Raw genomic sequence first — 24,170 nt, forward strand, 5'->3', positions numbered from 1 at the left:
TGGAATTAAGTCAAAATTGACCCAGAAAAAAGGCATCAAGAGAAAATGCCTGTGTTTTTGAAGGCAGCAGTAGTGGGAGCTATGTAAATTGAGAAAAAAGTGTTGATGTTGGGCTTTCCTGGTGGTCCAATGGTTAAGAGTCCACTTGTCAAGACAAAGGCCTCCCGTTCAAGTGACCCTGTGCACTAAAACGATTGAGGCTGCACTTTACAACCCAGAAGCCAAACTCAGAGCCTATGCACACCAGCCGCTGAAGCCTGTGTGCTTCAGAGCCTGTGCTCTGCAACAGGAGAGGCCACTGCAATGAGACATGCTGGCATTGCACCTGGGTGGTAGCCCTGCTTGCCACAATTAGAGAAAGCCCATGCACAGGAACAAAGACCCCACCACAGCCAATGACAAATAAATAAATAAATGTTTATACAGTGTACATGCCTCCTTCAAAACAGAAAAAGACACAAATTCCCCATTAACATGAGCAACAAAAGAGAATAAACGTCAAATCCTGGACAAAATTATTTCTCCCCTTTCCATCACATTATTTATTTATTTATTTACTGTTGGAATATAGTTGCTTTGCACTGCTGTGTTAGTTTCTGCAGTAGAGCAAACTGAATCAGGTATACACACTAGTATGTATAAAATAGATAACTAATGAAAATTATTATTTTTTAAACAAAAGACTGCTATGTACAATGGATGGCAGAAATTTATGACTAGATTTTTCATTCTATACATTACCTGTTCAGTTCAGTTCAGTTCAGCTGCTCAGTCGTGACCGACTCTTTGCGACCCCATGAACCACAGCACGCCAGGCCTCCCTGTCCATCACCAACTCCCGGAGTCTACCCAAACCCATGTCCACTGAGTTGGTGATGCCATCCAACCATCTCATCCCCTGTCGTCCCCTTCTCCTGCCCTCAATCTTTCCCAGCATCAGGGTCTTTTCCAATGAGTCAGCTCTTCCCATCAGGTGGCCAAAATATTGGAGTTTCAGCCTCAACATCAGTCCTTCGAATGAAAACCCAGGACTCATCTCCTTTAGAACGGACTGGTTGAATCTCCTTGAAGTCCAAGGGACTCTCAAGACTCTTCTCCAACACCACAGTTCAAAAGCATCGATTCTTCGGCACTCAGCTTTCTTTATAGTCCAACTCTCACATCCATACATGACTACTGGAAAAACCATAGCCTTGACTAGGTGGCCCTTTGTGGACAAAGTAATGTCTATGCTTTTTCTTTTTTTTTTCATTTATTTTTATTAGTTGGAGGCTAATTACTTTACAATATTGTAGTGATTTTTGCCATACACTGACATGAATCAGCCATGGATTTACATGTGTTCCCCATCCCGATCCCCCCTCCCACCTCCCTCCCCATCCCATCCCTCTGGGTCATCCCAGTGCACCAGCCCTGAGCACTTGTCTCATGCATCCAACCTGGGCTGGTGATCTGTTTCACCCCTGATAGTATACTTGTTTCAATGCTATTCTCTCAGAACATCCCACCCTCGCCTTCTCCCACAGAGTCCCAAAGTCTGTTCTGTACATCTGTGTCTCTTTTTCTGTTTTGCATATAGGGTTATCGTTACCATCTTTTAAAATTCCATACATATGTGTTAGTGTACTGTATTGATCTTTATCTTTCTGGCTTACTTCACTCTGTATAATAGGCTCCGGTTTCATCCATCTCATTAGAACTGATTCAAATGAATTCTTTTTAACAGCTGAGGAATATTCCATTGTGTATATGTAGCATAGCTTCCTTATCCGTTCATCTGCAGATGGGCATCTAGGTTGCTTCCATGTCCTGGCAATTATAAACAGGGCTGTGATGAACATTTGGGTGCACGTGTCTCTTTCAGATCTAGTTTCCTCGGTGTGTATACCTAGGAGTGGGAGTGCTGGGTCATACGGCAGTTCTATGTCCAGTGTTTTAAGAAATCTCCACACTGTTCTCCATAGTGGCTGTACTAGTTTGCATTCCCACCAACAGTGTAAGAGGGTTCCCTTTCCTCCACACCCTTTCCAGCATTTATTGCTTGCAGACTTTTGGATAGCAGTCATCCTGACTGGCGTGTAATGGTACCTCACTGAGGTTTTGATTTGCATTTCTCTGATAATGAGTGATGTTGAGCATCCTTTCATGTGCTTGTCAGCCACCTGTATGTCTCTTTGGAGAAATGCCTGTTTAGTTCTTTAGCCCATTTTTTGATTGGGTCATTTACTTTTCTGGAATTGAGCTGCAGGAGTTGCTTGTATATTCTTAAGATTAACGCTTTGTCTGTTGCTTTATTCGCCATTATTTTCTCCCATTCAGAGGGCTGTCTTTTCACCTTGCTTATAGTTTCCTTTGTTGTGCAAAAGCTTCCAAGTCTCATTAGGTCTCATTTGTTTATTTTTGCTTCTAGTTCCAATATTCTGGGAGGTGGGTCATAGAGGATCCTGCTGTGATTTATGTCGGAGAGTGTTTTGCCTATGTTCTCCTCTAGGAGTTTTATAGTTTCTGGTCTTACATTTAGATCTTTAATCCATTTTGAGTTTATTTTTGTGTATGGTGTTAAATAGTGTTCTAGTTTCATTCTTTTACAAGCGGTTGACCAGTTTTCCCAGCACCACTTGTTAAAGAGGTTGACTCTTTCCATTGCATATCCTTGCCTCCTTTGTCGAAGATAAGGTGTCCGTAGGTTCGTGGATATATCTCACGGACAGAGGAGCCTGGTGGGCTACAGTTCATGGGGTTACAAAGAGTCAGACAGGACTGAAGCGAATTAGCACACAGCACTGGCCAAAGAACCTAGCATGTCTGGTAGCTACCTGTTTAAGAAATGAATTCTAGGTATTTGCTAAAAGAACTAGAAGATTTAGAAAAGCTAATTTAATCTTAATTTCTGAATAATGATTTACTGATTGAATTTAACAGATGATGAATAACAGAAATGAATAGCTTCAGATATTTTTACACTACACAATGTTAGGTATAACTAGGTATTTAATAAGCATAGCATATCATGGTGAAAATCATTTAAAGACAACTAACTTCCTAGTTCTCTTCCATCCAACCCCCAGTGCTGACCTTGTCACCTTGAATGGGACTGTATTGTAACAGGGGTCAGCGAGGACGTCACTGTGGACTTCATCAGGCAGGAGTAGCAGCACTTGGACCTTGTACAGAGATGCCTGGGCCAGGAGGCGACACTGGAGACCTACAGCCAACTGTGTGCAATGGGTCAGCAAGGACAGCTGCCCTCTGCACTTTCCAGGGGCCTCAGAGAGGCTGCTTGCAGTCTCAGCTGCTGAATGCTCTGGGGCATCTGAAGTGTGTAATGGTGTCCTCTTTGATTTGCTCGAGATACTTCAGTCCTTTTACACTTCTTGATTACTCTATTCCCAGGGAAATGGGATTACTTTCCTGAAGAGCAAATAGGAGCGTGGTTGAAAGGCCCTGAAACCCAGTTAACTGGACCCAATCGCGTATCATGTCCTGTTCACAGGTAACCAAGCTCGCAAACCAGAGGTCATCTTCAAGCTGGAGAAAGGAGACGGCCCATGGACACTGGAGGAAGAAAACCCACATCACGGCTGCTCAGATGTGTGACCTGAGTAGCTGGGGGACGTGGAGTAGATCTGTTTTTCTAGGACAGGCTGATGCCTTCGAAAGACTCTGAAGATAACCTGTCTTGAAGGTTCTAAGAGCGCCCGTGACTCCTTTCCCAGAGTTCTCTGCACCATGAAGCACCTGCCGGGAACTCGGGGCACTTTGTGTTGGCTGCAGCCATTATAACAAGATGGCAGTGGCGGCGCAGACACCCGGGTGCCTCCTGGCGGGAGCCGGCGGCACTGGTGGCAGTGGTGTCGCCGCCATAACTTCACGGCTCCCCTTTACCAGCCCCCGAAGTCGTCGCCAGAAGCCAGAGGCTCAGCCGGCTAACGGTGAGAACCCCCTCAACGGTCAGTGGGCTGGTGAAAAGACATCTGACAGTAGCGGTGGTCAGGGTCCCCTTGGCGGATTCTGAGCCCTGTAACGCTGAGAAACAGCCAGCGTTCTCTGTTTCCTGCCTGCCTTCACGGCCTTGCTCCGTGGACGAGCCCGAGGGGCGTCCATCGTCCCCTTAGAGGTGTCGGAGCTTAACCCCAACCCCGTCTTTGTCTCTCAGGATGGCGAGCAGCAGCGGACCCAAGGCCGATTCCATTGTCGGAGGGAGATATAAACTGGTTCGGGAGATCGGGTGTGGCTCCTTCGGGGACGTTTATTTGGCGATAGACCTCACCAACCACGAGGAAGTGGCAGTGAAACTAGAGTCACAGGATGCGAGGCAGCCCCTGTTGGTATATGAGAAGGAGCTCTATGATGTTCTTCAAGGTGGGGTTGGCATCCCCCAGATACGGTGGTTTGGTCAGGAAGCGGACTCTAATGTGCTCGTCATGGATCTTCTGGGACCCAGCCTTGAAGACCTCTTCAATTTCTGTTCAAGAAAGTTCACTATGAAAACTATACTTATGTTAGCTGATCAGATGATCAGTAGACTCGAATATGTGCATACACACAATCTGATACACAGAGACATTAAACCAGAAAACTTCCTAATGGGTACTGGGCAGCAGTGGAAGCAGTTATTCCTTATCGATTTTGGTTTGGCCAAGAAGTACAGAGACCCCAGGACGGGGCAACACATACGGTACAAAAAGGGTAAAAGTCTCACTGGCACGCCTCTCTATGCTAGCATCACTGCACATCTTGGTCGACAGAGTCGCCGAGATGACATGGAATCATTAGGATATGTTTTGATGTATTTTAATAGAGCCAGCCTGCCATGGCAAGGATTACAGGCTGCAACAACGAAGGAAACATTTGAAAAGATTAGAGAAATGAAGACGACTACATCCGTTGATGTTTTATGTGATGGCTTTCCTATACAATTTGCCATGTATTTAAAGTATTGTTGTGGGCTGTCCTTTGAGGAAGCCCCGGATTACAGATATCTGAGGCGGCTATTCCGCCTTCTTTTCAGGACCCTGAATTACCAATATGACTATGCATTTGACTGGGTAGTGTTAAAGCAGAAAGCAGAACAGCAGGCTGCCTCTTCAAGTGGGCAGGGTCAGCAGGCCCAACCCCCGGCCCCCCCAGGCAATCAATCTGAGGAAACCAAAAGTGAAGCCAAAGGTTCCAAGGCATGAATCAAGGAACAGAGGACGCAGAGCAGAAGACTGGAGCACCAAATTCATTTCCCTATAAACTGGCTCTGGTCAGCACAGATAGTCTCTCCTGAGTTGAAGGCTCTGTAGTTAGTGAACCATGGTATCTGGTGTTCTGTTTCACTTTTTCGAGTGGAAAAGTTCACTAAGTGCTTCACACAGACACAAATGGGTGGGGAAATTGTGCCTATGCCAATTTTCTTTAAAATCTTTATTTTGAACTAGACTGCTTTGAGAGGTCTCGTTGCAGTTGCTATGGTTGTTAATGCATTCTGAGGGTTTATCCATCCCTGGGGTTTGCAAGTTGTTCACTTAACACATTCTAAAGGTGATTGGCTACTTGTTTGCAAGTCTGCTTTGATGGTAGCAATCGAAGATTCCAGTGTTTGATCATATGAAAGACTGTGCCTGCTTACCTGTGCTAGAAATAACAGCCTCTTAAGTGAAGACTGAAGAAAATCTTAGTGACTACTAGATTATCCTCAGGACTCTGCATTAATTCTCTAATATTCTTGGTATTTAAGGAAAAGCATATTTGTCACAGAATTTTAGTTAACATCTTACAACTGAACCTGTATATATGTTTAGATAAACTAGTCACTATAAACATCTCCATGATCTGGAATTTGTTTTTATTTGGAAATGAGAGCTTTATAATTTACAGATTCATTAAAAACTATATGGGGAGGGAGGTGGGTGGTGGGTTTAGGATGGGGAACACATGTAAATCCATGGCTGATTCATGTCAATGTATGGCAAAATGCACTACACTTTTGTAAAGTAATTAGCCTCCACCTAATAAAAAAACAATTGGGGAAAAAAACTGTTTCTGTTGAAAAAAAAAAGTCTCTGAACTTTTAGAGTTGCTTAGGTAGAGTTGACAGAAGCCCCTTTAATAGTTAAATGCCATCTCCTAGTTTGACCCTTGCCAGTACCCATTGTCTCTTTGGCTTTCTGGCAGGAGAGTATTCTGCCCTTCTCCCCCCAGCCCTGTAGTCTAGACCATATGCCACACTACCGTCTCAGGACCTTGCTTTCTTAGTTATTTTTTTCCTTCCCTACTGTTTTGTGCTGCTTTTGACCTGTCCCCCCCACCACCACCATAGCTTTTGACCTCATGTATTTGGATTTCATGGATCTGCTTCCTTGCAAAGAACCAGTTCTGCCCTTGCTCCTGCCAATCCCTTTCCATTTCCTCTCCAGCTTCTCAATGTCATCTAACACCAGCCTCATTTTGTTTTACATATGTCAGCTCTGACATCAGATCCTATACTCTTGCTCATCACCCTATACCTCATCCTCAGCTGCTAACTTTGTGGTGTTTCAATTTCTCTTATAATCAGCTACTTTGAATGTTAATGGCATCTGTTATCCACGTGGGATTCCATTCTGTGAAGTGCTTGTTCTTATTGTTCTATGCATTTGTATCTGTAGATATTTTGTGTTTTCCTTGTTGGTGAGTACCTTGTTTTCTTTTTACAAACTTTTCCCCTTCCATTCCCTCTAGCCGAAGGGCCCTGTCTACTGTCCTCTGCTCTTCCCTTCCTTAAGGGAATCTTCCATCCATTCTGAACACGTTTTATTTTCCCATTCTACTGACTCATATAGTGATCCCTTTAGTCCTTGCACTAGGACTGTACCTTAGTACCAAAATTTACCTGTGTAGAGCGACATTTCTCACAGCTGTGCACTTCCTTCATTCTCAATATATTAACTGGAATCATCATTGCCCAAAGCAGATATTGTTCTCCAATATTCTTCACTCTGCAATTCCTCTTTTTTTCTCTTTTTGAAAGTGTTATTTAAATCCCCCCCCCCCCTTTAAGTCCCATCTATGTCACCACAAAACAAGTCCATATTGTATTCTGGTTGGATTATTCTGTTCTTAATGGGATAGCTAATTCCGTTTTTTGACAAGTTCATTTTAGGTGCTACTGACAGATTTCATTACCTAAACCATGACATTTATCTTGTACTAGCGTTATGAAATAAAATAGCAGTTACTACCTATTATGTAGCACATGATAATTAAACTTTCCTCTTAATGACAGCAGGTCCCTTATTGCCAACTCAAACGTATATCTGTATATCTTCCACAACTCATGTTTAACTCCAGTTTTCTTAAAGCTTCCTACATAGGAAATTTCTCTCTGTGTCTAAGCTATTGATTATTTAAGGCTCTATTTAGATACAGGCTTCACCTGTTCCATAAAATTGGGCCCTTAATCACTCCAGTATCTAATATTCTTTTCCTTTTCTCACCCCCACCATCCCATAGAGCTCAGAGCAAATAAAAACGTTCCCCCCTTTATCTTAACTTTTAATTTAAACTTTTTGGAGAGATGACACATTGATAAATGTTGAAATTCAGGTGTGTGAAAGAGTAGGCACTGAAACATCTTACTCTCACCTCTACTCCCCAGTTCTCTTCCCTGTGGCCTACCAATGTTAATCATTTTGTACTTTCTTTCCAGAAATATATCTTTAAAAATAATGCTTTTAGATTGTGTCGTACATGAATATATTCTATCCTATACCTATGAGAAAACTTTAAGAATACAAAATTAATAATATTTTATCCTTAAATTCTCTAGTGGAAAAATGGAGAAACCAGTTCAAGTACTGACATTGATAGTTTTGGGAGATGTTTCAGTGTTTTTTGTTTTGTTTTTTTTCTTTTAAGCGTGTTAAAGTGTTTAAGAAACAGATTGTTAGTAGGAAGGGGAGAAATGGCTTGAAAACAAAAAATAATTCAGCCTTGTTCATTAATCACTCTAGTGAAGCAGACAACTCTCACTCAGAAAGCATCAAGGTGGGCAGCATAGATAATGTCTGCTTTTAAAATGCAGAGAAAATTATGGCTCCCTAAAGTTGTGGTGAGACTGTGGACTAGTTTTCAGAGCATAGTGCTCTTAACTGACCTATGAATCACATGTATATTTTGAACTGGCACAAAGAGCAGAAAGAGCCAAATTAATGGAAGGAGTGTATGTGAGTAGTTATTGGATTGGGGAATAAGCTGGATATTTTGAGGACACATTCATGACTAGTGGCATCCCTCATAGCTTGGTTGTTAAAGAATCCACCTGCAATGCAGGGGACAGCGGCTTGATTGCTGGGTCAAGAAGATCCTCTGAAGAACGGATAGGCTACCCAATCCAGTATTCTTGGGCTTCCCTTGTGGCTCAACTGGTAAAGAATCTGCCTGCAGTGCGGGAGGCCTTTGCTCGATCCCTTGGCTTGGAAGATCCCCTGGAGAAGGAAAAGGCAACCCACTCCAGTATTCAGGCCTGGAAAATTCCATGAACAGTCCATGGAGTTGCAAAGAGTTGGGCACGACTGAGCGACTTTCACTTTCATGACTGGCAGAATACAAACTCACATTCATAGCTATGTTTCCAGACTGACGACTATGATGAGGAAGTCTATGGGCTCCGACTGTTAAAGATAATTATTTTCAGCACAGGCATTAACTGTTCACGTTGAATAGTGTTGGCTGTAAGTAAATATTGGCTCTAGTGAATTTTGTACATACATACTAAATGAAGTAGAAAGTTGGGGAAAGTCTCAATCCATGCCTGTGAATCGGGATGCTTAAGATCTATAGAATAAATGAAATGAGGCTTGTGGATATAAAGAGTACAGCATCGGAGTGAAAGAATAGTGAAGTTTGGCAGGGACAAGACAAAGTTCTAGATTTCACTATTTTAGCCTCCCTCAAAGAGGGAAACAAACTGGATTTCATGATCTGATCAGGCTCAGTATTTTAAAATTTGGTATAATGGGATAATAGCATAACTTCTTCATTCTATTTAATATTCAAACCTATTGTATTTCATCTTCTGTACAAAGCATCAGTGATTTTCCCTTCCAGGTGAGTTGGTACGTTGCTTAGGGTAAAGCTGAGCTGATGGAAGAACTACATGGGTACTACGTAGGTGCGTGTTTAGTCACTCAGTCGTGTCCGACTCTTTGTGACCCCGTGGACTGTAGCCCACCTGGCTGCTCTGTCCATGGGATTTCCCAGGCAATAATACTGGAGTGGGTTGCCGTTCCCTTCTCCAGGGGATCTTCCTGACCCAGGGATGGAACCCGTGTCTCTTGTGTCTCCTGCATTAGCAGGTGGATTCTTTATCATCTGAGCCACCAGGGAAGCCCCCAAATGCATACCAGAGAGTCTATGTAAGTGGAGACATGCTGCCTTGTTTTATTCTCTCCTGCATATGACCCGTATCATCTTGAGAATATTCTTTACTTGTTCTGGGCTTTAGTTTCCTCTTTTAAATAATGTATAATAGTATCTAGCTCATATGGTTTCTGAGAGAATTAAATGAGTTCATATGTGTGTACGTACTTCTGTGTCACATAGAACAGTGCCTGGCATGTCCTCAAAACTATAAGTACATAGCATAAATGAAGAACCATAGGAGTGTTTGCTATCATCATCATCATCATCATCATCTGCTTTCCCTGTGTCCAACCTGGATCGGTTGCATGTAGCTTCTCTATATGTGGCTAACTGTTCTAAGTTTGAATTTTGCCTTCTTTTTCTCCTTTTAAGAGAGAAACCTGAGATTGAAACCATACAGTAGATTACCATAAAAGCTTCATTTCACAATGAGCAACTGGATGAATTCAAGAGGCATTATTCATTGTTTCTTTTTAATTAAAATGATTATTCCTTTTAAATAAAAACAGTGACAATATGATATGACCAGATAAATATGAGGAAAACCAAAAGAGACCTTTGTGTCATGTTGCTTTCATCAATAAGAACACATTGAATAAGTATAGAGACTGTGAATGTAAGTACACTGGAAACATAACTGATATGTGCCCATAGTTAGTTCATAAGAACAACCCCTTAAAGGTGATTCATTTGGAAATTGCTTGAAGTATAGGTTAAACTTACAAGTCCTAATAGAAGTAACATGAGAAAAACCTTGAGACGATTATTGGGTGTAGTCAAAATTTACTGATTCCTTTTTCTATGTTAATTCTCATCGAAATGAGAAATTCTGTGAACCTAATCAGTGTGGGAAAGCCCTCAGCCAGAAACAAGAACACATGCCTCATTGAAAATTTCTTCCTGGGAAGGCAGCCTATGTATGCAGTGAATGTGGAAAGGGCTTCACTCAGAAGCCACACCTCTTTGTCTAGCTGATTCTGTGGGAAAGCCCTATGAATGCAATGAATGTGATGAGAGTTTCAGTCATCAGTCCATAGTGAGGTTGCATCAGAGAATTCATACAGGAGTGAAACCCTGCATATGCACTGAATGTAGGCAGGCTTTTTTCCAGAAGACCCACTTGGTTGCACATCAAAAAATTCATAGTGGAGGGAAGCCATGTGAATGCAGTGACTATGGGACATCTTGCCCTTCCAAATCAAATGCATGAGCATAGAAAAACTCATACAGGGTAAAAACTCTTACCTGCACAAGATGTGGGAAGGTCTTCACCAGAAGATCAAATCTCCTTATCCACCAGGAGACTCGGACTGCAGAAAGAACTTATGTTTAAACTGAATCTGGAGAGGCCTTCACTTAAAAGTCAGTCTTGATTACATATCAGAGAATTCATACTGGTGAAAAGCCTTATGAATGCAGTGACTGTGGGAAAATCTTTACCCAGAAGTCACACCTCATTGGACACCTGATTGTTCTTACTGGAATGAAACCCTCTGTAGGTACTGAATGTGAAATACCCTGAACTCTCTCATGACCACTCTGACAACTCCCCTTTCATCTCTAATGCTATCTTATCATTGGTAGCTTGTGAAACTCTCTGACTTCCCCATTCCTCAAATCATCCAGTGGTACATCTCAGAAGGGGGACTGTTCCATCCTAAATTTCCACCCTCTCACATAGTTGTATGTCTTAGAAGATAATTTCTCTGTCTTGCTCCCATGCAATAAACTGAGGGTACCACTGTGGCACAATAAATATCACAGATCTCTATACACAGATCCAAACACCCCCCCCCCACTCCTACTCCAGGAACCTTTCTGCACCAGGAATCAAACCAATGTCCCCTGTGTCCCCTGTGTCGGCAAGTGGATTCTTATCCACTGTGCCACCTGCAAAGTTGTTAATGAGTTTTAATCCTAGTATAAATCATAGCATGCCTGTTACTAAATACCTAATATAAAATAACATTTTGTAGGAGAAAATATAATTGAGATTTCTGAAATCCAGTGTTCATGCAGTAATAGTTGTTCTTTACTATCAGTGAGGGCTACATAGACAAATGAATGGATAGAGAATATGTGAGATACGTATATATGTGAGAACCATTGTCTAGAAGACGGCTGTGGCAGATCTTACTATAATACACTTTCAACAAGATTACTGTTGATAACACTCTGTCTTTTTCATTAGGCCGACCCCTTGTCCAGTTTACACCTGTTGTTTGGTATAACCATTATTACTGTTATTAATGGCTGCATTGCACAGCTTGTGAGGTCTTGGTTCCCTGACCAGGGATTGAACCCAGATCCTCAGCAGTGAGCCCACAGAGTCCTAACTACTGGACCGCCAGGAAGGAAGTCCCCCACCAGTTACTAATTATGCCCCTTTCCCATTCTAAAGTGTCCTGATTTAGATGGTAAAGGTTAAGGTTAACTCAGCTACACTCCATAAGGAGGTCAAACATGTTTTTGAAATTCAATTATCAGGAAACATATATCCTGGAAGAATTGGCATATTTTGTACCTGTGACCAATGTAAATCTCGCAAATTACTGCATTTCTTTTCCAGCTGAATCTAATAGACAGGTAAGAAAGAGACTTATAGCTCGATTTTATTTACTCTGCAGGACTATCAGGCACAAATATCTACAGTCAAAATAGATCCTGGTGCTGACTTTGTTCATTCTCTCTATATCTCCTCTGACCTCAATTTATAGAGTCATACCTGGACATTTTGCTTCAGGGATTCTTAAAGTCCCCCAAAAGATACTGGGAAAGCAATGGATGCAAAAAACCAAATACATGAATTAATGCTAACTCGTTAAAAACTTGGTTATTTCCTGCTTTTATTGGAAAGGAGCTTGGTCTGTGACGTCAGAATCGTTGTAGAGATCAGATCCACCGGCCTGAAAACACCCACACTTCAGCTGGGGGTCGCACCCTGTGGGAGACCCAAGGAGCACCACATTTCTATGGCCACAAGCTGTGTATCTGTAACTGATGTGGTTGTGTGAAACTTAGAAGAGGCAGGTTTCTCACCAGGACCAAGTGTACCAACTATCCCCTCCTAAGTCATTAAATATCTGTCCTTACACCCTGACCCAAGACTTCAATTTCTAGAAATCAGTCATGTAGATGCACAAAGATTTAGATGCAGAAATGTAACTACAATGGTATTAATTGTCAAAACCAAGACTATCCTTCATACATGTTTACTAACAGTATCAGTACAGTTCATTTGCTCAGTCCTGTCCAACTTTTGTGACCCCATGGACTGCAGCACACCAGGCTTCCCTGTCCATCACCCACTCCGGGAGCTTGCTAAAATTCACGTCCATCTAGTTGGTGATGCCATCCAACCACCTCATCCTCTCTTGTCCCCTTCTCCTACAGCCTTCAACCTTTCCCAGCAACAGGGTCTTTTCTAATGAGTCAGTTATTCACATCAGGTGGCCAATGTATTGGAGCTTCAGCTGCACCATCAGTCCTTCCAATGAATATTCAGGATTCATTTCCTTTAGGATGGACTGATTGGATCTCCTGGCAGTCCAAGGAACTATCAAGAGTCTTCTTCAACACCACAGTTCAAAGGCATCAAGTCTCTGCCCCTCAGCTCTCTTTATGGTCCAACTCTCACATCCATACATGACTACTGGAAAAGCCATAGCTTTGACTAGACGGACCTTTGTGGGCAAAGTAATGTCTCTGATTTTTAATATGCTCTCTTGGATTGTCATAGCTTTTCTTCGAAAGAGCAAGCGTCTTTGAATTTTATGGCTTCAGTCACCATCTGCAGTGATTTTGGAGCCCAAGGAATAAAGTCTCTCACTGTTTCCATTGTTTCCCCATCTATTTGCCATGAAGAGATGGGACAGGATGCCATGAACTTCATTCTTTGGATGGTGAGTTTTAAGCCAGCTTTTTCACTCTCCTTTTCCACTTTCATCAAGAGGATCTCTAGTTTCTCTTTGGTTTCTGCCTTAAGGGTGGTCTAATATGCGCATCTGAAGTTATTGATATTTCTCCCGGCAATCTTGATTCCAGTTTGTGCTTCATCAAGCTTGGCATTTCCCATGATGTAGTCTGCATAGAAGTTAAATAAGCAGGGTGACAGTATACAGTTTTGACGTACTCCTTTCCCAATTTGGAACCAGTCTGTTCTTCCATGTCTAGTTCTAACTGTTGCTTCTTGACCTGCATAGAGGTTTCCCAGGAAGCAGGCCAGGGGTCTGCTATTCACATCTCTTGAAGAATTTTCCATGAGTTGTGATCCACACAGTCAAAGGCTTTAGCATAGTCAATAAAGCGGAAGTAGATGTTTTTCTGGAACACTCTTGCTTTTGCTATGATCCAACGGATGTTGCAATTTGATCTCTTGTTGGTCTGCCTTTTCTAAATCCAGCTTGAACATCTGGAAGTTCATGCTTCACGTGCAATTGAAGCCTGGCTTTGAGATTTTGAGCATTACTTTGGTAACGTGTGAGATGAGTGCAATTGTGCAGTGGTTTGCACATTCTTTGGTGTTGGTCCTTTAATGGACCGGGACCTGGTGGTCCGCAGTCGACGATAAGAAAGTAAGAGAGAGAAAGAGGCTGATAGCACTTGTTGGTCCTTTAATGGACCGGAACCTGGTGGTCTGGAGAATTAGAGAGAGAAAGAGGCTGATATCCCCTGGTTTACGCGGAAAGCCAATAGAGTCCTGTTCCTAGGGCTCGCGCTGCTGCACGTAGGCACCGGGCGCCCTCTCCAGTGGGTGAAGGCACAGTGCGCCTTCTCGAGAGGGTCTTAGAAGCCAGGGCGAGAAAGTGAGCTCAGCAGGCCTCTGCGCTCCAAGGAATTAGCCAGAAATAGAGGGAGAGAGAGAGAGAAAGACAGGAAGAATAGAAAGAAAAAAAGAAAGAAAGACGCAGGGACCAACGCTCTGATGGAGCAAAGGTGTTTTAATCAACATGGCGTGGGCATATATACTGTCTTACAAGGTGGTTATTCTCAGCAAAGATAAAGATTTAAATTCCAGATTTACAAAAACATAAGATGATCCTTATCAAAGAGAGAGTTGCAAACGATCACCTTTTCATAAGAAGGAAGAGGGTACTTATCACTGTAATGAGAAATGCCTAGATTCCTCAGCCCCGGGAAAGGTGTGCCTCTCCTCTTAATTCCTGAATATTCAGGAATCAATAAGAGCCAGAGAGTTCCTGACAGATCCAAAACAGCACACAGGAAGCCTCTTGTTAAATGCTTCCTGACACTTTGGCATTGCCTTTCTTTGGGATTGGAATGAAAACTGACCTTTTCCAGTCCTGTGGCCACTGCCGAGGTTTCCAAATTGCTGGCATTTGAGTGCAGCACTTTCACAGCGTCATCTTTCAGGATTTGAAATAGTTCAACTAGAATTCCATCACCTCCCCTAGCTTTGTTCGTAGTGATGCTTCCTAAGGCCCACTTGACTTCACATTCCAGGATGTCTGGCTGTAGGTGAGTGATCATACCATCGTGGTTATCTGGGTCATGAAGATCTTTTTTGTATAGTTCTTCTGTGTATTCTTGCCACCTCTTCTTAATAGCTTCTGCTTCTGTTAGGTCCATACCATTTCTGTCCTTTATTGTGCCCATCTTTGCATGAAATGTTCCCTTGGTATTTCTAATTTTCCTGAAGAGATCTCTAGTCGTTCCCATTCTATTGTTTTCCTCTATTTCTTTGCATTGATCACTGAGGAAGGCTTTCTTATCTCTCCTTGCTATTCTTTGGAACTCTGAATTCTAGTGGGTATACCTTTCCTTTTCTCCTTTGCCTTTAGCTTCTTTTCTTTCCTCAGCTATGTGTAAGGCCTCCTCAGACTACCATTTTGCCTGTTGGCATTTCTTTTTCTTGGGCATGGTCTTGATCAGTGCCTCTTGTACACTCGAGAGGCTTGAGAGTGTGTACAATAAGTTACACTTGAGACTGACCACAGTTTGCGGAGGAAGTCCCCCACCTAGAAGAATTCAGACCAACCGTACGTAACACTATTGAGGCAGCTGTCTTTAAACCTACTTCATGGCACTTTGTATGCAATAACTTCTGCCGTTCCTCCTCACTGACTGGCAGTAAAGTGGAGGACCATTTATTGACCATACAATTTGATCAACATTTCCACTACTGACTCCAGAGACGTCTCTCAAATCTCCTTAATTTGCCTCTGTCCGTTTTCTATCATTGCTGTAACAAACTGCCACAAACTCGGTGGCTTAAAACAACAGAAAGTTTTAATCTTGTCGTTCTGAAATCTTAAATGACTCCCACTGGGCTAAAGTCAAGATGTTGGCAGATATGGATTCACTTTTTTTTATTTCATTAATTTTGCCTGTGTTGGGTCTTCAGTGGTGCGTGCACTTTTCTCTAGTAGCAGCGAGCGGGGGTGACTCTGTTGCTCTGTGTGGACTTATTGTGGAGGCGTCTTTTGCTGCAGGGCACAGGCTCTAGGTGTGTGGGCTTCTCTAGTTGCAGCACATGGGCTCAGTACTTGCAGTTCCCAGGCTCTAGAGCGTGGGCTCAGTAGTTGTGTGACATGGACTTAGTTGATCTGTGGCATGTGGGATTTTCCCAGATCAGGGATCGAACCTTGTCTCCTGCGTTGGCAAGCAGATTCTTTACCACTGAGCCACCAGGGAAACCCAGATGGGTTCTTTTCTAAAGGTTCAACAATCAAGAATCAATTGCTTTGCTCTTCCTAGCTTTTAGAGGTCACACATGTTCCTTGATATGGCTCACGTCATCCTTAATACCAGCAACAGTGGGTTGGATATTCTCATATTAGATTACTCTAGCCTTCTTGTCTACCTCACTCCTACACTTTTAAGGACTGTTTTCATTGGCCCCACCCAGAAAGGCTAAAATAGTATCCTTGTTTTGAGGTCAGTTGATTAGCAACCTTAATTCCATCTGCAGCCTTAATTCCCCTTTTGCCATGTAGTATAACATATCCACATGTTCCAGAGCCCAGGATGTGGACATCTCTGGGGCAGGGACGTCCAAGAGTCCCTTATATTTCCTTTTCCAGAAAGCCACATATCTGTGCCCAGCACATCCTAATCACCAAAACGTCCAAGAACTGTGAAAGGTCTGAGATTCTGTCCTACATGCAAGCTGACAAGTTAGCTGGCCATGGTGTTGTGGCTGCTGATAGAAAAGACAAGACTCCTGGGACAGAGTCCAAAGACTTGAATACTCATAGCGTTAGTGGTAGCCAGAGCATGAACATTCTCACCAGTTCCCCAAGCTTCAGTTCCCACAGGGTAATGCAGAAGGCCAGATGTTACCTGCATGTGCATTAGGTTCCATCACAGGAGAAGCACCCCTAGCTTATGGGCATCGATCGTGTCTTTCATAAAGGGCAGTAAGCCTCCCTGAATCTTGCCTTGAGGAAGAAATGTCTTGGGCATCATTTCTAGTATAACCTGCCCTTTGCTCTAGAGAGGGTGACTCTATCTTCTAAGGCTGTTCACTATATAAATATCTTTGAAAATATAGTTTGGAAAAAAGGCAATCTTGGGTCTGCTCGAAAGATATACAGGAATTGAGATTTGTGGAGATTTCTCTCGCAATAAACTCTGAAGTCCCTTTTAATCTGGAACTGATCTAATGGGCTCTACCCCGATTACATTTTTGTTGAAGCAACTGGGCCATTTACCCTGAACTATGTTCCACCCTTTGGAATTTTCTAATTGTATTCTTGTGGTGTTATTTCATAGTTTCCATGTTCCTATGTTAATTTGAACTGATAATTTTAGAGGCTTGATCAAAACAGATTCAATTTTTAGGCAAATGTACTTCAGAAGCGGTATGGAATGCTTGTTAATTCATCCCTCCAGATGGTACGCAATGCCTGCTTTTCTCACTCGATGTGTTGAAGTGTTGTCAACCCAAATCCACAGAATTTAAATCTATGGATTTCAGTTCTATTTCCTTAAATCCATTTCCTTCTCCAGGGGATCTTCCCGACCCAGGGATCTAAGCAGGGTGTCCTGCATTGTGGGCAGATTCTTTATCATCTGAACCATCAGGGAAGCCCCACATATTTTGGATATTAACCGCTTATCAGACATACAATTTGCAAATAATTTTTCCCATTCAGTATGCTGCCTTGTCATTTTGTGGAAGGTTTCATTTGCTATGCATAAACTTTTTAGTTTGGTATATTCCGACTCGTTTAGTTTTGTTTTTGTTGCCTTTGATTTTGGTGTCAAATCCAAGAATTTATCTCCACGCGTTATGTCAAGGAGCTTGCCACCTATGATTTCATCAGAACTTGTATGGGTTCAGGTCTTATGATCAAGTCTTCAATCCACTTTGAGTTAACTTTGGTGTGTGGTGTAAGAGAGTGTTCCAGTTTCATTCTATTGCATGTGGCTGTCCAGGTTTCCTGAGCCATTAATTGAAGAGATTGTCCTTCCCTTTTCATTTTCTTGGCTCCTTTGGTAGGGATCAATTGACCATCCATGTGTGGGATTATTTCTGGATTTTCTCATCAGTCCCATTGATCTGTATGTCTGTTTTTCGTACCACAATCAAGTTCGTCAGCACACTCATCACCTCACAGAGTTATTTTGTGCATGTGTGTGTGTGTGTTTGTGCATGTGGTGTGAACACTTAAGTTAATTTTTGTATATGGTGTGCACTGTGGGTCACGGTTTGTTTTCTCTTCCAAAATGTTTATCTACTTCTTCCAGCACAGTTTTTTTTTCATTTATTTTTATTAGTTGGAGGCTAATTACTTCAAAATATTGCAGTGGGTTTTGTCATACATTGACATGAATCAGCCATGGAGTTACATGTATTCCACATCCCGATCCCCCCTCCCACCTCCCTCTCCACCCGGTTCCTCTGGGTCTTCCCAGTGCACCAGGCCCGAGCACTTGTCTCATGCATCCCACCTGGGCTGGTGATCTGTTTCACTTTAGATAATATACATGCTGTTCTCTCGAAACATCCCACCCTCGCCTTCTCCCACAGAGTCCAAAAGTCTGTTCTGTACATCTGTGTCTCTTTTTCTGTTTTGAATATAGGGTTATCATTACCATCTTTCTAAATTCCATATATGTGCGTTAGTATGCTGTAATGTTCTTTATCTTTCTGGCTTACTTCATTCTGTATAATGGGCTCCAGTTTCATCCATCTCATTAGAACTGATTCAAATGAATTCTTTTTAACGGCTGAGTGATATTCCATGGTGTATCTGTACCACAGCTTCCTTATCCATTCATCTGCTGATGGGCATCTAGGTTGCTTCCATGTTCTGGCTATTATAAACAGTGCTGCGATGAACATTGGGGTGCACGTGTCTCTTTCAGATCTGGTTTCCTCAGTGTGTATGCCCAGAAGTGGTATTCCAGCACAGTTTTTAAAAAAGGCTTTCCTTTTCCCCATTGAAGTACTTTGTCACTTTTTTCATAAATTGGTTGTTCATATGTGTGCAAATCTGTTTCTGGACCTCTATTCTGTTTCATTAATAATATGTGTCTGTACTTACATCAGTAACACACTGTCTGAATTATTGTAGATTTCAGGTAAGTCTTACCATTACCTAATAGAAATCCTCCATGATAATCCCTGCTTTGTGTATTCTAGTTCCTTTGCATAGAAATATAAATTTCTGACATCTCCATTTCAGTTTTCACCAAAAAGATGCCAAATAACTGGTTGAACAAGTAGAAGACAAATGAAGAAAGTGTTATAAAATTTCAGCAACACTCAATCAAGTAGACATATATTAAAGAACACTGCACCCATTCTTGGATGAATATGCATTCTGCTCTTGGGACACATGAAACATTCTTCTAGATAGACCATGTGTTGAAATCAGGAAGAGTACGTTTTCCACCTCTTCATGACTTCATAGTCCACAAAAGTGTCCGAAATGCAGTATTTGGGTGCAGTCTCAAAGCAACAGAATGATCTCTGTTTGTTTCAATTGCCAACCATTCAATATCACAGTAATCCAAATCTAGTCACCAACCAGTAATGCTGAAGAAGCTGAAGTTGAACAATTCTATGAAGGCCTACAAGACTTTCTAGAACTAACACCCAAGAAAGATGTCCTTTTCATTATAGGGAACTGGAATGCAAAGGCAGGAAGTCAAGAAATACCTGGAGTAACAGGCACATTTGGCTTTGGAGTACAAAAATGAAGCAGGGCAAAGGCTAATAGAGTTTTGCCAAGAGAACTCACTTGTCATAGCAAACACCCTCTTCCAACCACACAAGAGATGACTTCACATGGATATCACCAGATGGTCAATACAGAAATTTGATTGATTATATTCTTTGCAGCCAAAGATGGAGAAGCTCTGTATGGTCAGCAAAAACAAGACTGGGAGCTGACTGTGGCTCAGATCAAAACTGCTGGTTGCAGTTTTAAAACTCAGACTTAAATTGAAGAAACTAGGGGAAACCACTAGACCATTTGGTTATGACCTAAATCAAATTCCTTATGATTATACAGTGGAAGTGACATACAGATTCTAAGGATTATATCTGATAGAGTGCCTGAAACATCATGGATGGAGGTTTATGCCATTGTACAGGAGGCAGTGATCACGAGCATCCCCAAGAGAAAGAAATGTAAAAAGGGCAAAACGGCTGTCTGAGGAGCCCTTACAAATAGCTGAGAACAGAAGGGATGCTAAAGGCAAAAGAGAAAAGGAAAGATATACTCATTTGAAGCCACAGTTACAAAGAATAGCAAGGAGAGATAAGAAAGCCATCCTCAGTGATCAATGCAAAGAAATAGAGGAAAGCAACAGAATGGGGAAGACTAAATTAGAGATACCAAGGAACATTTCATGCCAAGCTGAGCACAATAAAGGACAGAAATGTTAGGGACCTAACAAAAGCAAAAGCTATTAAGAAGAAGTGGCAAGAACATGCAGAAGAACTATACGAAAAAGATCTTAGTGACCCAGATAACCACAATGGTGTGATCACCCACTTAGAGTCAGACATCCTGGAAAGTGAAGTCAAGTGGGCCTTAGGAAGCATCACTAGGAACAAAGCTAGTGGAGGTGATGGAATTCCAGCTGAGCTATTTCAAAACCTAAAAGATGATGCTGTAAAAGTGCTTCACTCCATATGCCAGCACATTTGGAAAACTCAGCAGTTGCCACAGGACTTTAGAAGGTCAGTTGTCATTCTCTTCCAAAATTAAGGCAATGCCAAAGAGTGTTCAAACTGCCACACAGTTGTACTCATCTCACACGCTAGCAAAGTAATGCTCAAAAGTCTCCAAGCCAGGCTTCAACTGTACATGAACAGTGAACTTCCAGATGTTCAAGCTGGCTTTAGAAAAGGCAGAGGAAGCAGAGATCAACTTGTCAACATCTGTTGGATCTTTGAGAAAGCAAGAGAGTTCCAGGAAAACATCTACTTCTGCTTTATTGACAACACCAAAGCCTTTGACTGTGTGGATCACAACAAACTGTGGAAAATTCTTCAAGAGGTGGGGATACCAGACCACCTAACCTGCCTCCTGAGATATCAGTATGCAGGACAAGCAGCAGCAGTTAGTACTGGACATGGAACAACAGACTGGTTCCAAATTGCAAAAGGAGTACGACAAGGCTGTATATTATCACCCTGTCTATTTAACTTGTGTGCAGAGTACATCATGAGAAATGCTGGAATGGAGGAAGCACAAGCTGGAGGAAGCACAACATTGCCGGGAGAAATATCAATAAGCTCAGATAGGCAGGTGACACCACCCTTCTGGCAGAAAGTGAAGAACTAAAGAGCCTCTTGATAAAAGTGAAAGAGGAGAGTGAAAAAGCTGGCTTAAAGCTCAACATTCAGAAAGGTAAGACCATGGCATCCAGTCCAATGACTTCATGGCAAATAGATGGGGGAACAATGGAAACAGTGAAAGGCTTTATTTTATTGTGGTCTAAAATCACTGCAGACGTTGCCTGCAGCCATGAAATTCAAAGATGCTTGCTCCTTGGAAGAAAAGCTATGACCAACCTAGACAGCATATTGAAAAGCAGAGACGTTACTTTGCCGACAAAGGTCTGTCTAGTCAAAGCTGTGGTTTTTCCAGTAGTCATGTATGGATGTGAGAGTTGGACTCTAAAGAAAGCAGAGCACCGAAGAAATGATGCTTTTGAACGGTGGTGTTGGAGAAGACTCTTGAGAGGCCCCTGGACTTCAAGGAGATCCAACCAGCCCATGCTAAAGGAAATGATTCCTGAATGTTCATTGGAAGGACTGATGCTGAAGTTGAAACTCCAATACTTTCACCACCTGATGCAAAGAACTGACTCACTAGAAAAGACCCTGTTGCTGGGCAAGATTGAAGGCAGGAAGAGAAGGAGCCGACAGAGGATGAGATGGTTAGGTGGCATCACCGACTCGATGCACATGATTTTGTGCAAATTTCAGGAGTTGGCGATGGACAGGGAAGCCTGGTGTGCTGCAGTCCATGGGGTCACAAAAGAGTCAGACATGACTGAGTGACTGAACTGAATGGAACATTTGCCAACAACTATGGAATTAAGTCAAAATTGACCCAGAAAAAAGGCATCAAGAGAAAATGCCTGTGTTTTTGAAGGCAGCAGTAGTGGGAGCTATGTAAATTGAGAAAAAAGTGTTGATGTTGGGCTTTCCTGGTGGTCCAATGGTTAAGAGTCCACTTGTCAAGACAAAGGCCTCCCGTTCAAGTGACCCTGTGCACTAAAACGATTGAGGCTGCACTTTACAACCCAGAAGCCAAACTCAGAGCCTATGCACACCAGCCGCTGAAGCCTGTGTGCTTCAGAGCCTGTGCTCTGCAACAGGAGAGGCCACTGCAATGAGACATGCTGGCATTGCACCTGGGTGGTAGCCCTGCTTGCCACAATTAGAGAAAGCCCATGCACAGGAACAAAGACCCCACCACAGCCAATGACAAATAAATAAATAAATGTTTATACAGTGTACATGCCTCCTTCAAAACAGAAAAAGACACAAATTCCCCATTAACATGAGCAACAAAAGAGAATAAACGTCAAATCCTGGACAAAATTATTTCTCCCCTTTCCATCACATTATTTATTTATTTATTTACTGTTGGAATATAGTTGCTTTGCACTGCTGTGTTAGTTTCTGCAGTAGAGCAAACTGAATCAGGTATACACACTAGTATGTATAAAATAGATAACTAATGAAAATTATTATTTTTTAAACAAAAGACTGCTATGTACAATGGATGGCAGAAATTTATGACTAGATTTTTCATTCTATACATTACCTGTTCAGTTCAGTTCAGTTCAGCTGCTCAGTCGTGACCGACTCTTTGCGACCCCATGAACCACAGCACGCCAGGCCTCCCTGTCCATCACCAACTCCCGGAGTCTACCCAAACCCATGTCCACTGAGTTGGTGATGCCATCCAACCATCTCATCCCCTGTCGTCCCCTTCTCCTGCCCTCAATCTTTCCCAGCATCAGGGTCTTTTCCAATGAGTCAGCTCTTCCCATCAGGTGGCCAAAATATTGGAGTTTCAGCCTCAACATCAGTCCTTCGAATGAAAACCCAGGACTCATCTCCTTTAGAACGGACTGGTTGAATCTCCTTGAAGTCCAAGGGACTCTCAAGACTCTTCTCCAACACCACAGTTCAAAAGCATCGATTCTTCGGCACTCAGCTTTCTTTATAGTCCAACTCTCACATCCATACATGACTACTGGAAAAACCATAGCCTTGACTAGGTGGCCCTTTGTGGACAAAGTAATGTCTATGCTTTTTCTTTTTTTTTTCATTTATTTTTATTAGTTGGAGGCTAATTACTTTACAATATTGTAGTGATTTTTGCCATACACTGACATGAATCAGCCATGGATTTACATGTGTTCCCCATCCCGATCCCCCCTCCCACCTCCCTCCCCATCCCATCCCTCTGGGTCATCCCAGTGCACCAGCCCTGAGCACTTGTCTCATGCATCCAACCTGGGCTGGTGATCTGTTTCACCCCTGATAGTATACTTGTTTCAATGCTATTCTCTCAGAACATCCCACCCTCGCCTTCTCCCACAGAGTCCCAAAGTCTGTTCTGTACATCTGTGTCTCTTTTTCTGTTTTGCATATAGGGTTATCGTTACCATCTTTTAAAATTCCATACATATGTGTTAGTGTACTGTATTGATCTTTATCTTTCTGGCTTACTTCACTCTGTATAATAGGCTCCGGTTTCATCCATCTCATTAGAACTGATTCAAATGAATTCTTTTTATCAGCTGTGGAATATTCCATTGTGTATATGTAGCATAGCTTCCTTATCCGTTCATCTGCAGATGGGCATCTAGGTTGCTTCCATGTCCTGGCTATTATAAACAGTGGTGCGATGAACATTTGGGTGCACATGTCTCTTTCAGATCTGGTTTCCTCAGTGTGTATGCCCAGAAGTGGAATTGTTGGGTCATATGGCAGTTCTATTTCCAGTTTTTTAAGAAATCTCCACACTGTTCTCCATAGCGGCTGTACTAGTTTGCATTCCCACCAACAGTGTTAGAGGGTTCCCTTTTCTCCACACCCTCTCCAGCATTTATTGCTTGTGGTCTTATTTTTAATTTGAATTCACTTAGGTTCTATGTGACAGCGTAAACCTACTCTGAGAATTTCTTAAAATCCTCTCCCTTCCCTCCATTTTTTGCTCTTCTCATCCTGGTTAATCTTCCCTTGGTTTGGTTTAATGTCCTTTGTAGTTGCCACTTTCAGGATGGTTAGCATCAGGCTTCCTTGTGCTCTGATTTCACAAGTAGCACTGGTGAGATAG

The 24,170-nt window shown here is 42.4% G+C and overlaps 1 protein-coding gene across 1 annotated transcript; it reads left to right on the plus strand.

Moving 5' to 3' along the window:
* The first annotated feature begins 4,157 nt into the window (after positions 1-4,157).
* On the plus strand, positions 4,158-5,180 carry LOC122690466 (casein kinase I-like). The gene is made up of 2 exons (XM_043897429.1): positions 4,158-4,678; positions 5,012-5,180. The coding sequence occupies exons 1-2, from the start codon at positions 4,158-4,160 to the stop codon at positions 5,178-5,180; spliced, it is 690 nt and encodes a 229-aa protein (XP_043753364.1).
* Positions 5,181-24,170: the final 18,990 nt, after the last annotated feature.

Source organism: Cervus elaphus, chromosome X, assembly GCF_910594005.1.
Source record: "Cervus elaphus chromosome X, mCerEla1.1, whole genome shotgun sequence".
In the NCBI taxonomy this organism is placed as follows: Eukaryota; Metazoa; Chordata; class Mammalia; order Artiodactyla; family Cervidae; genus Cervus; species Cervus elaphus.

Bases quoted from the DNA above. Each gene is read 5' to 3' on its own strand.
- LOC122690466 (XM_043897429.1), top strand. From the start codon at position 4,158: ATGGCGAGCAGCAGCGGACCCAAGGCCGATTCCATTGTCGGAGGGAGA. The intron at 4,679-5,011 runs GTACAAAAAGGG...CCTTCTTTTCAG, and splicing joins AGGACGGGGCAACACATACG to GACCCTGAATTACCAATATG.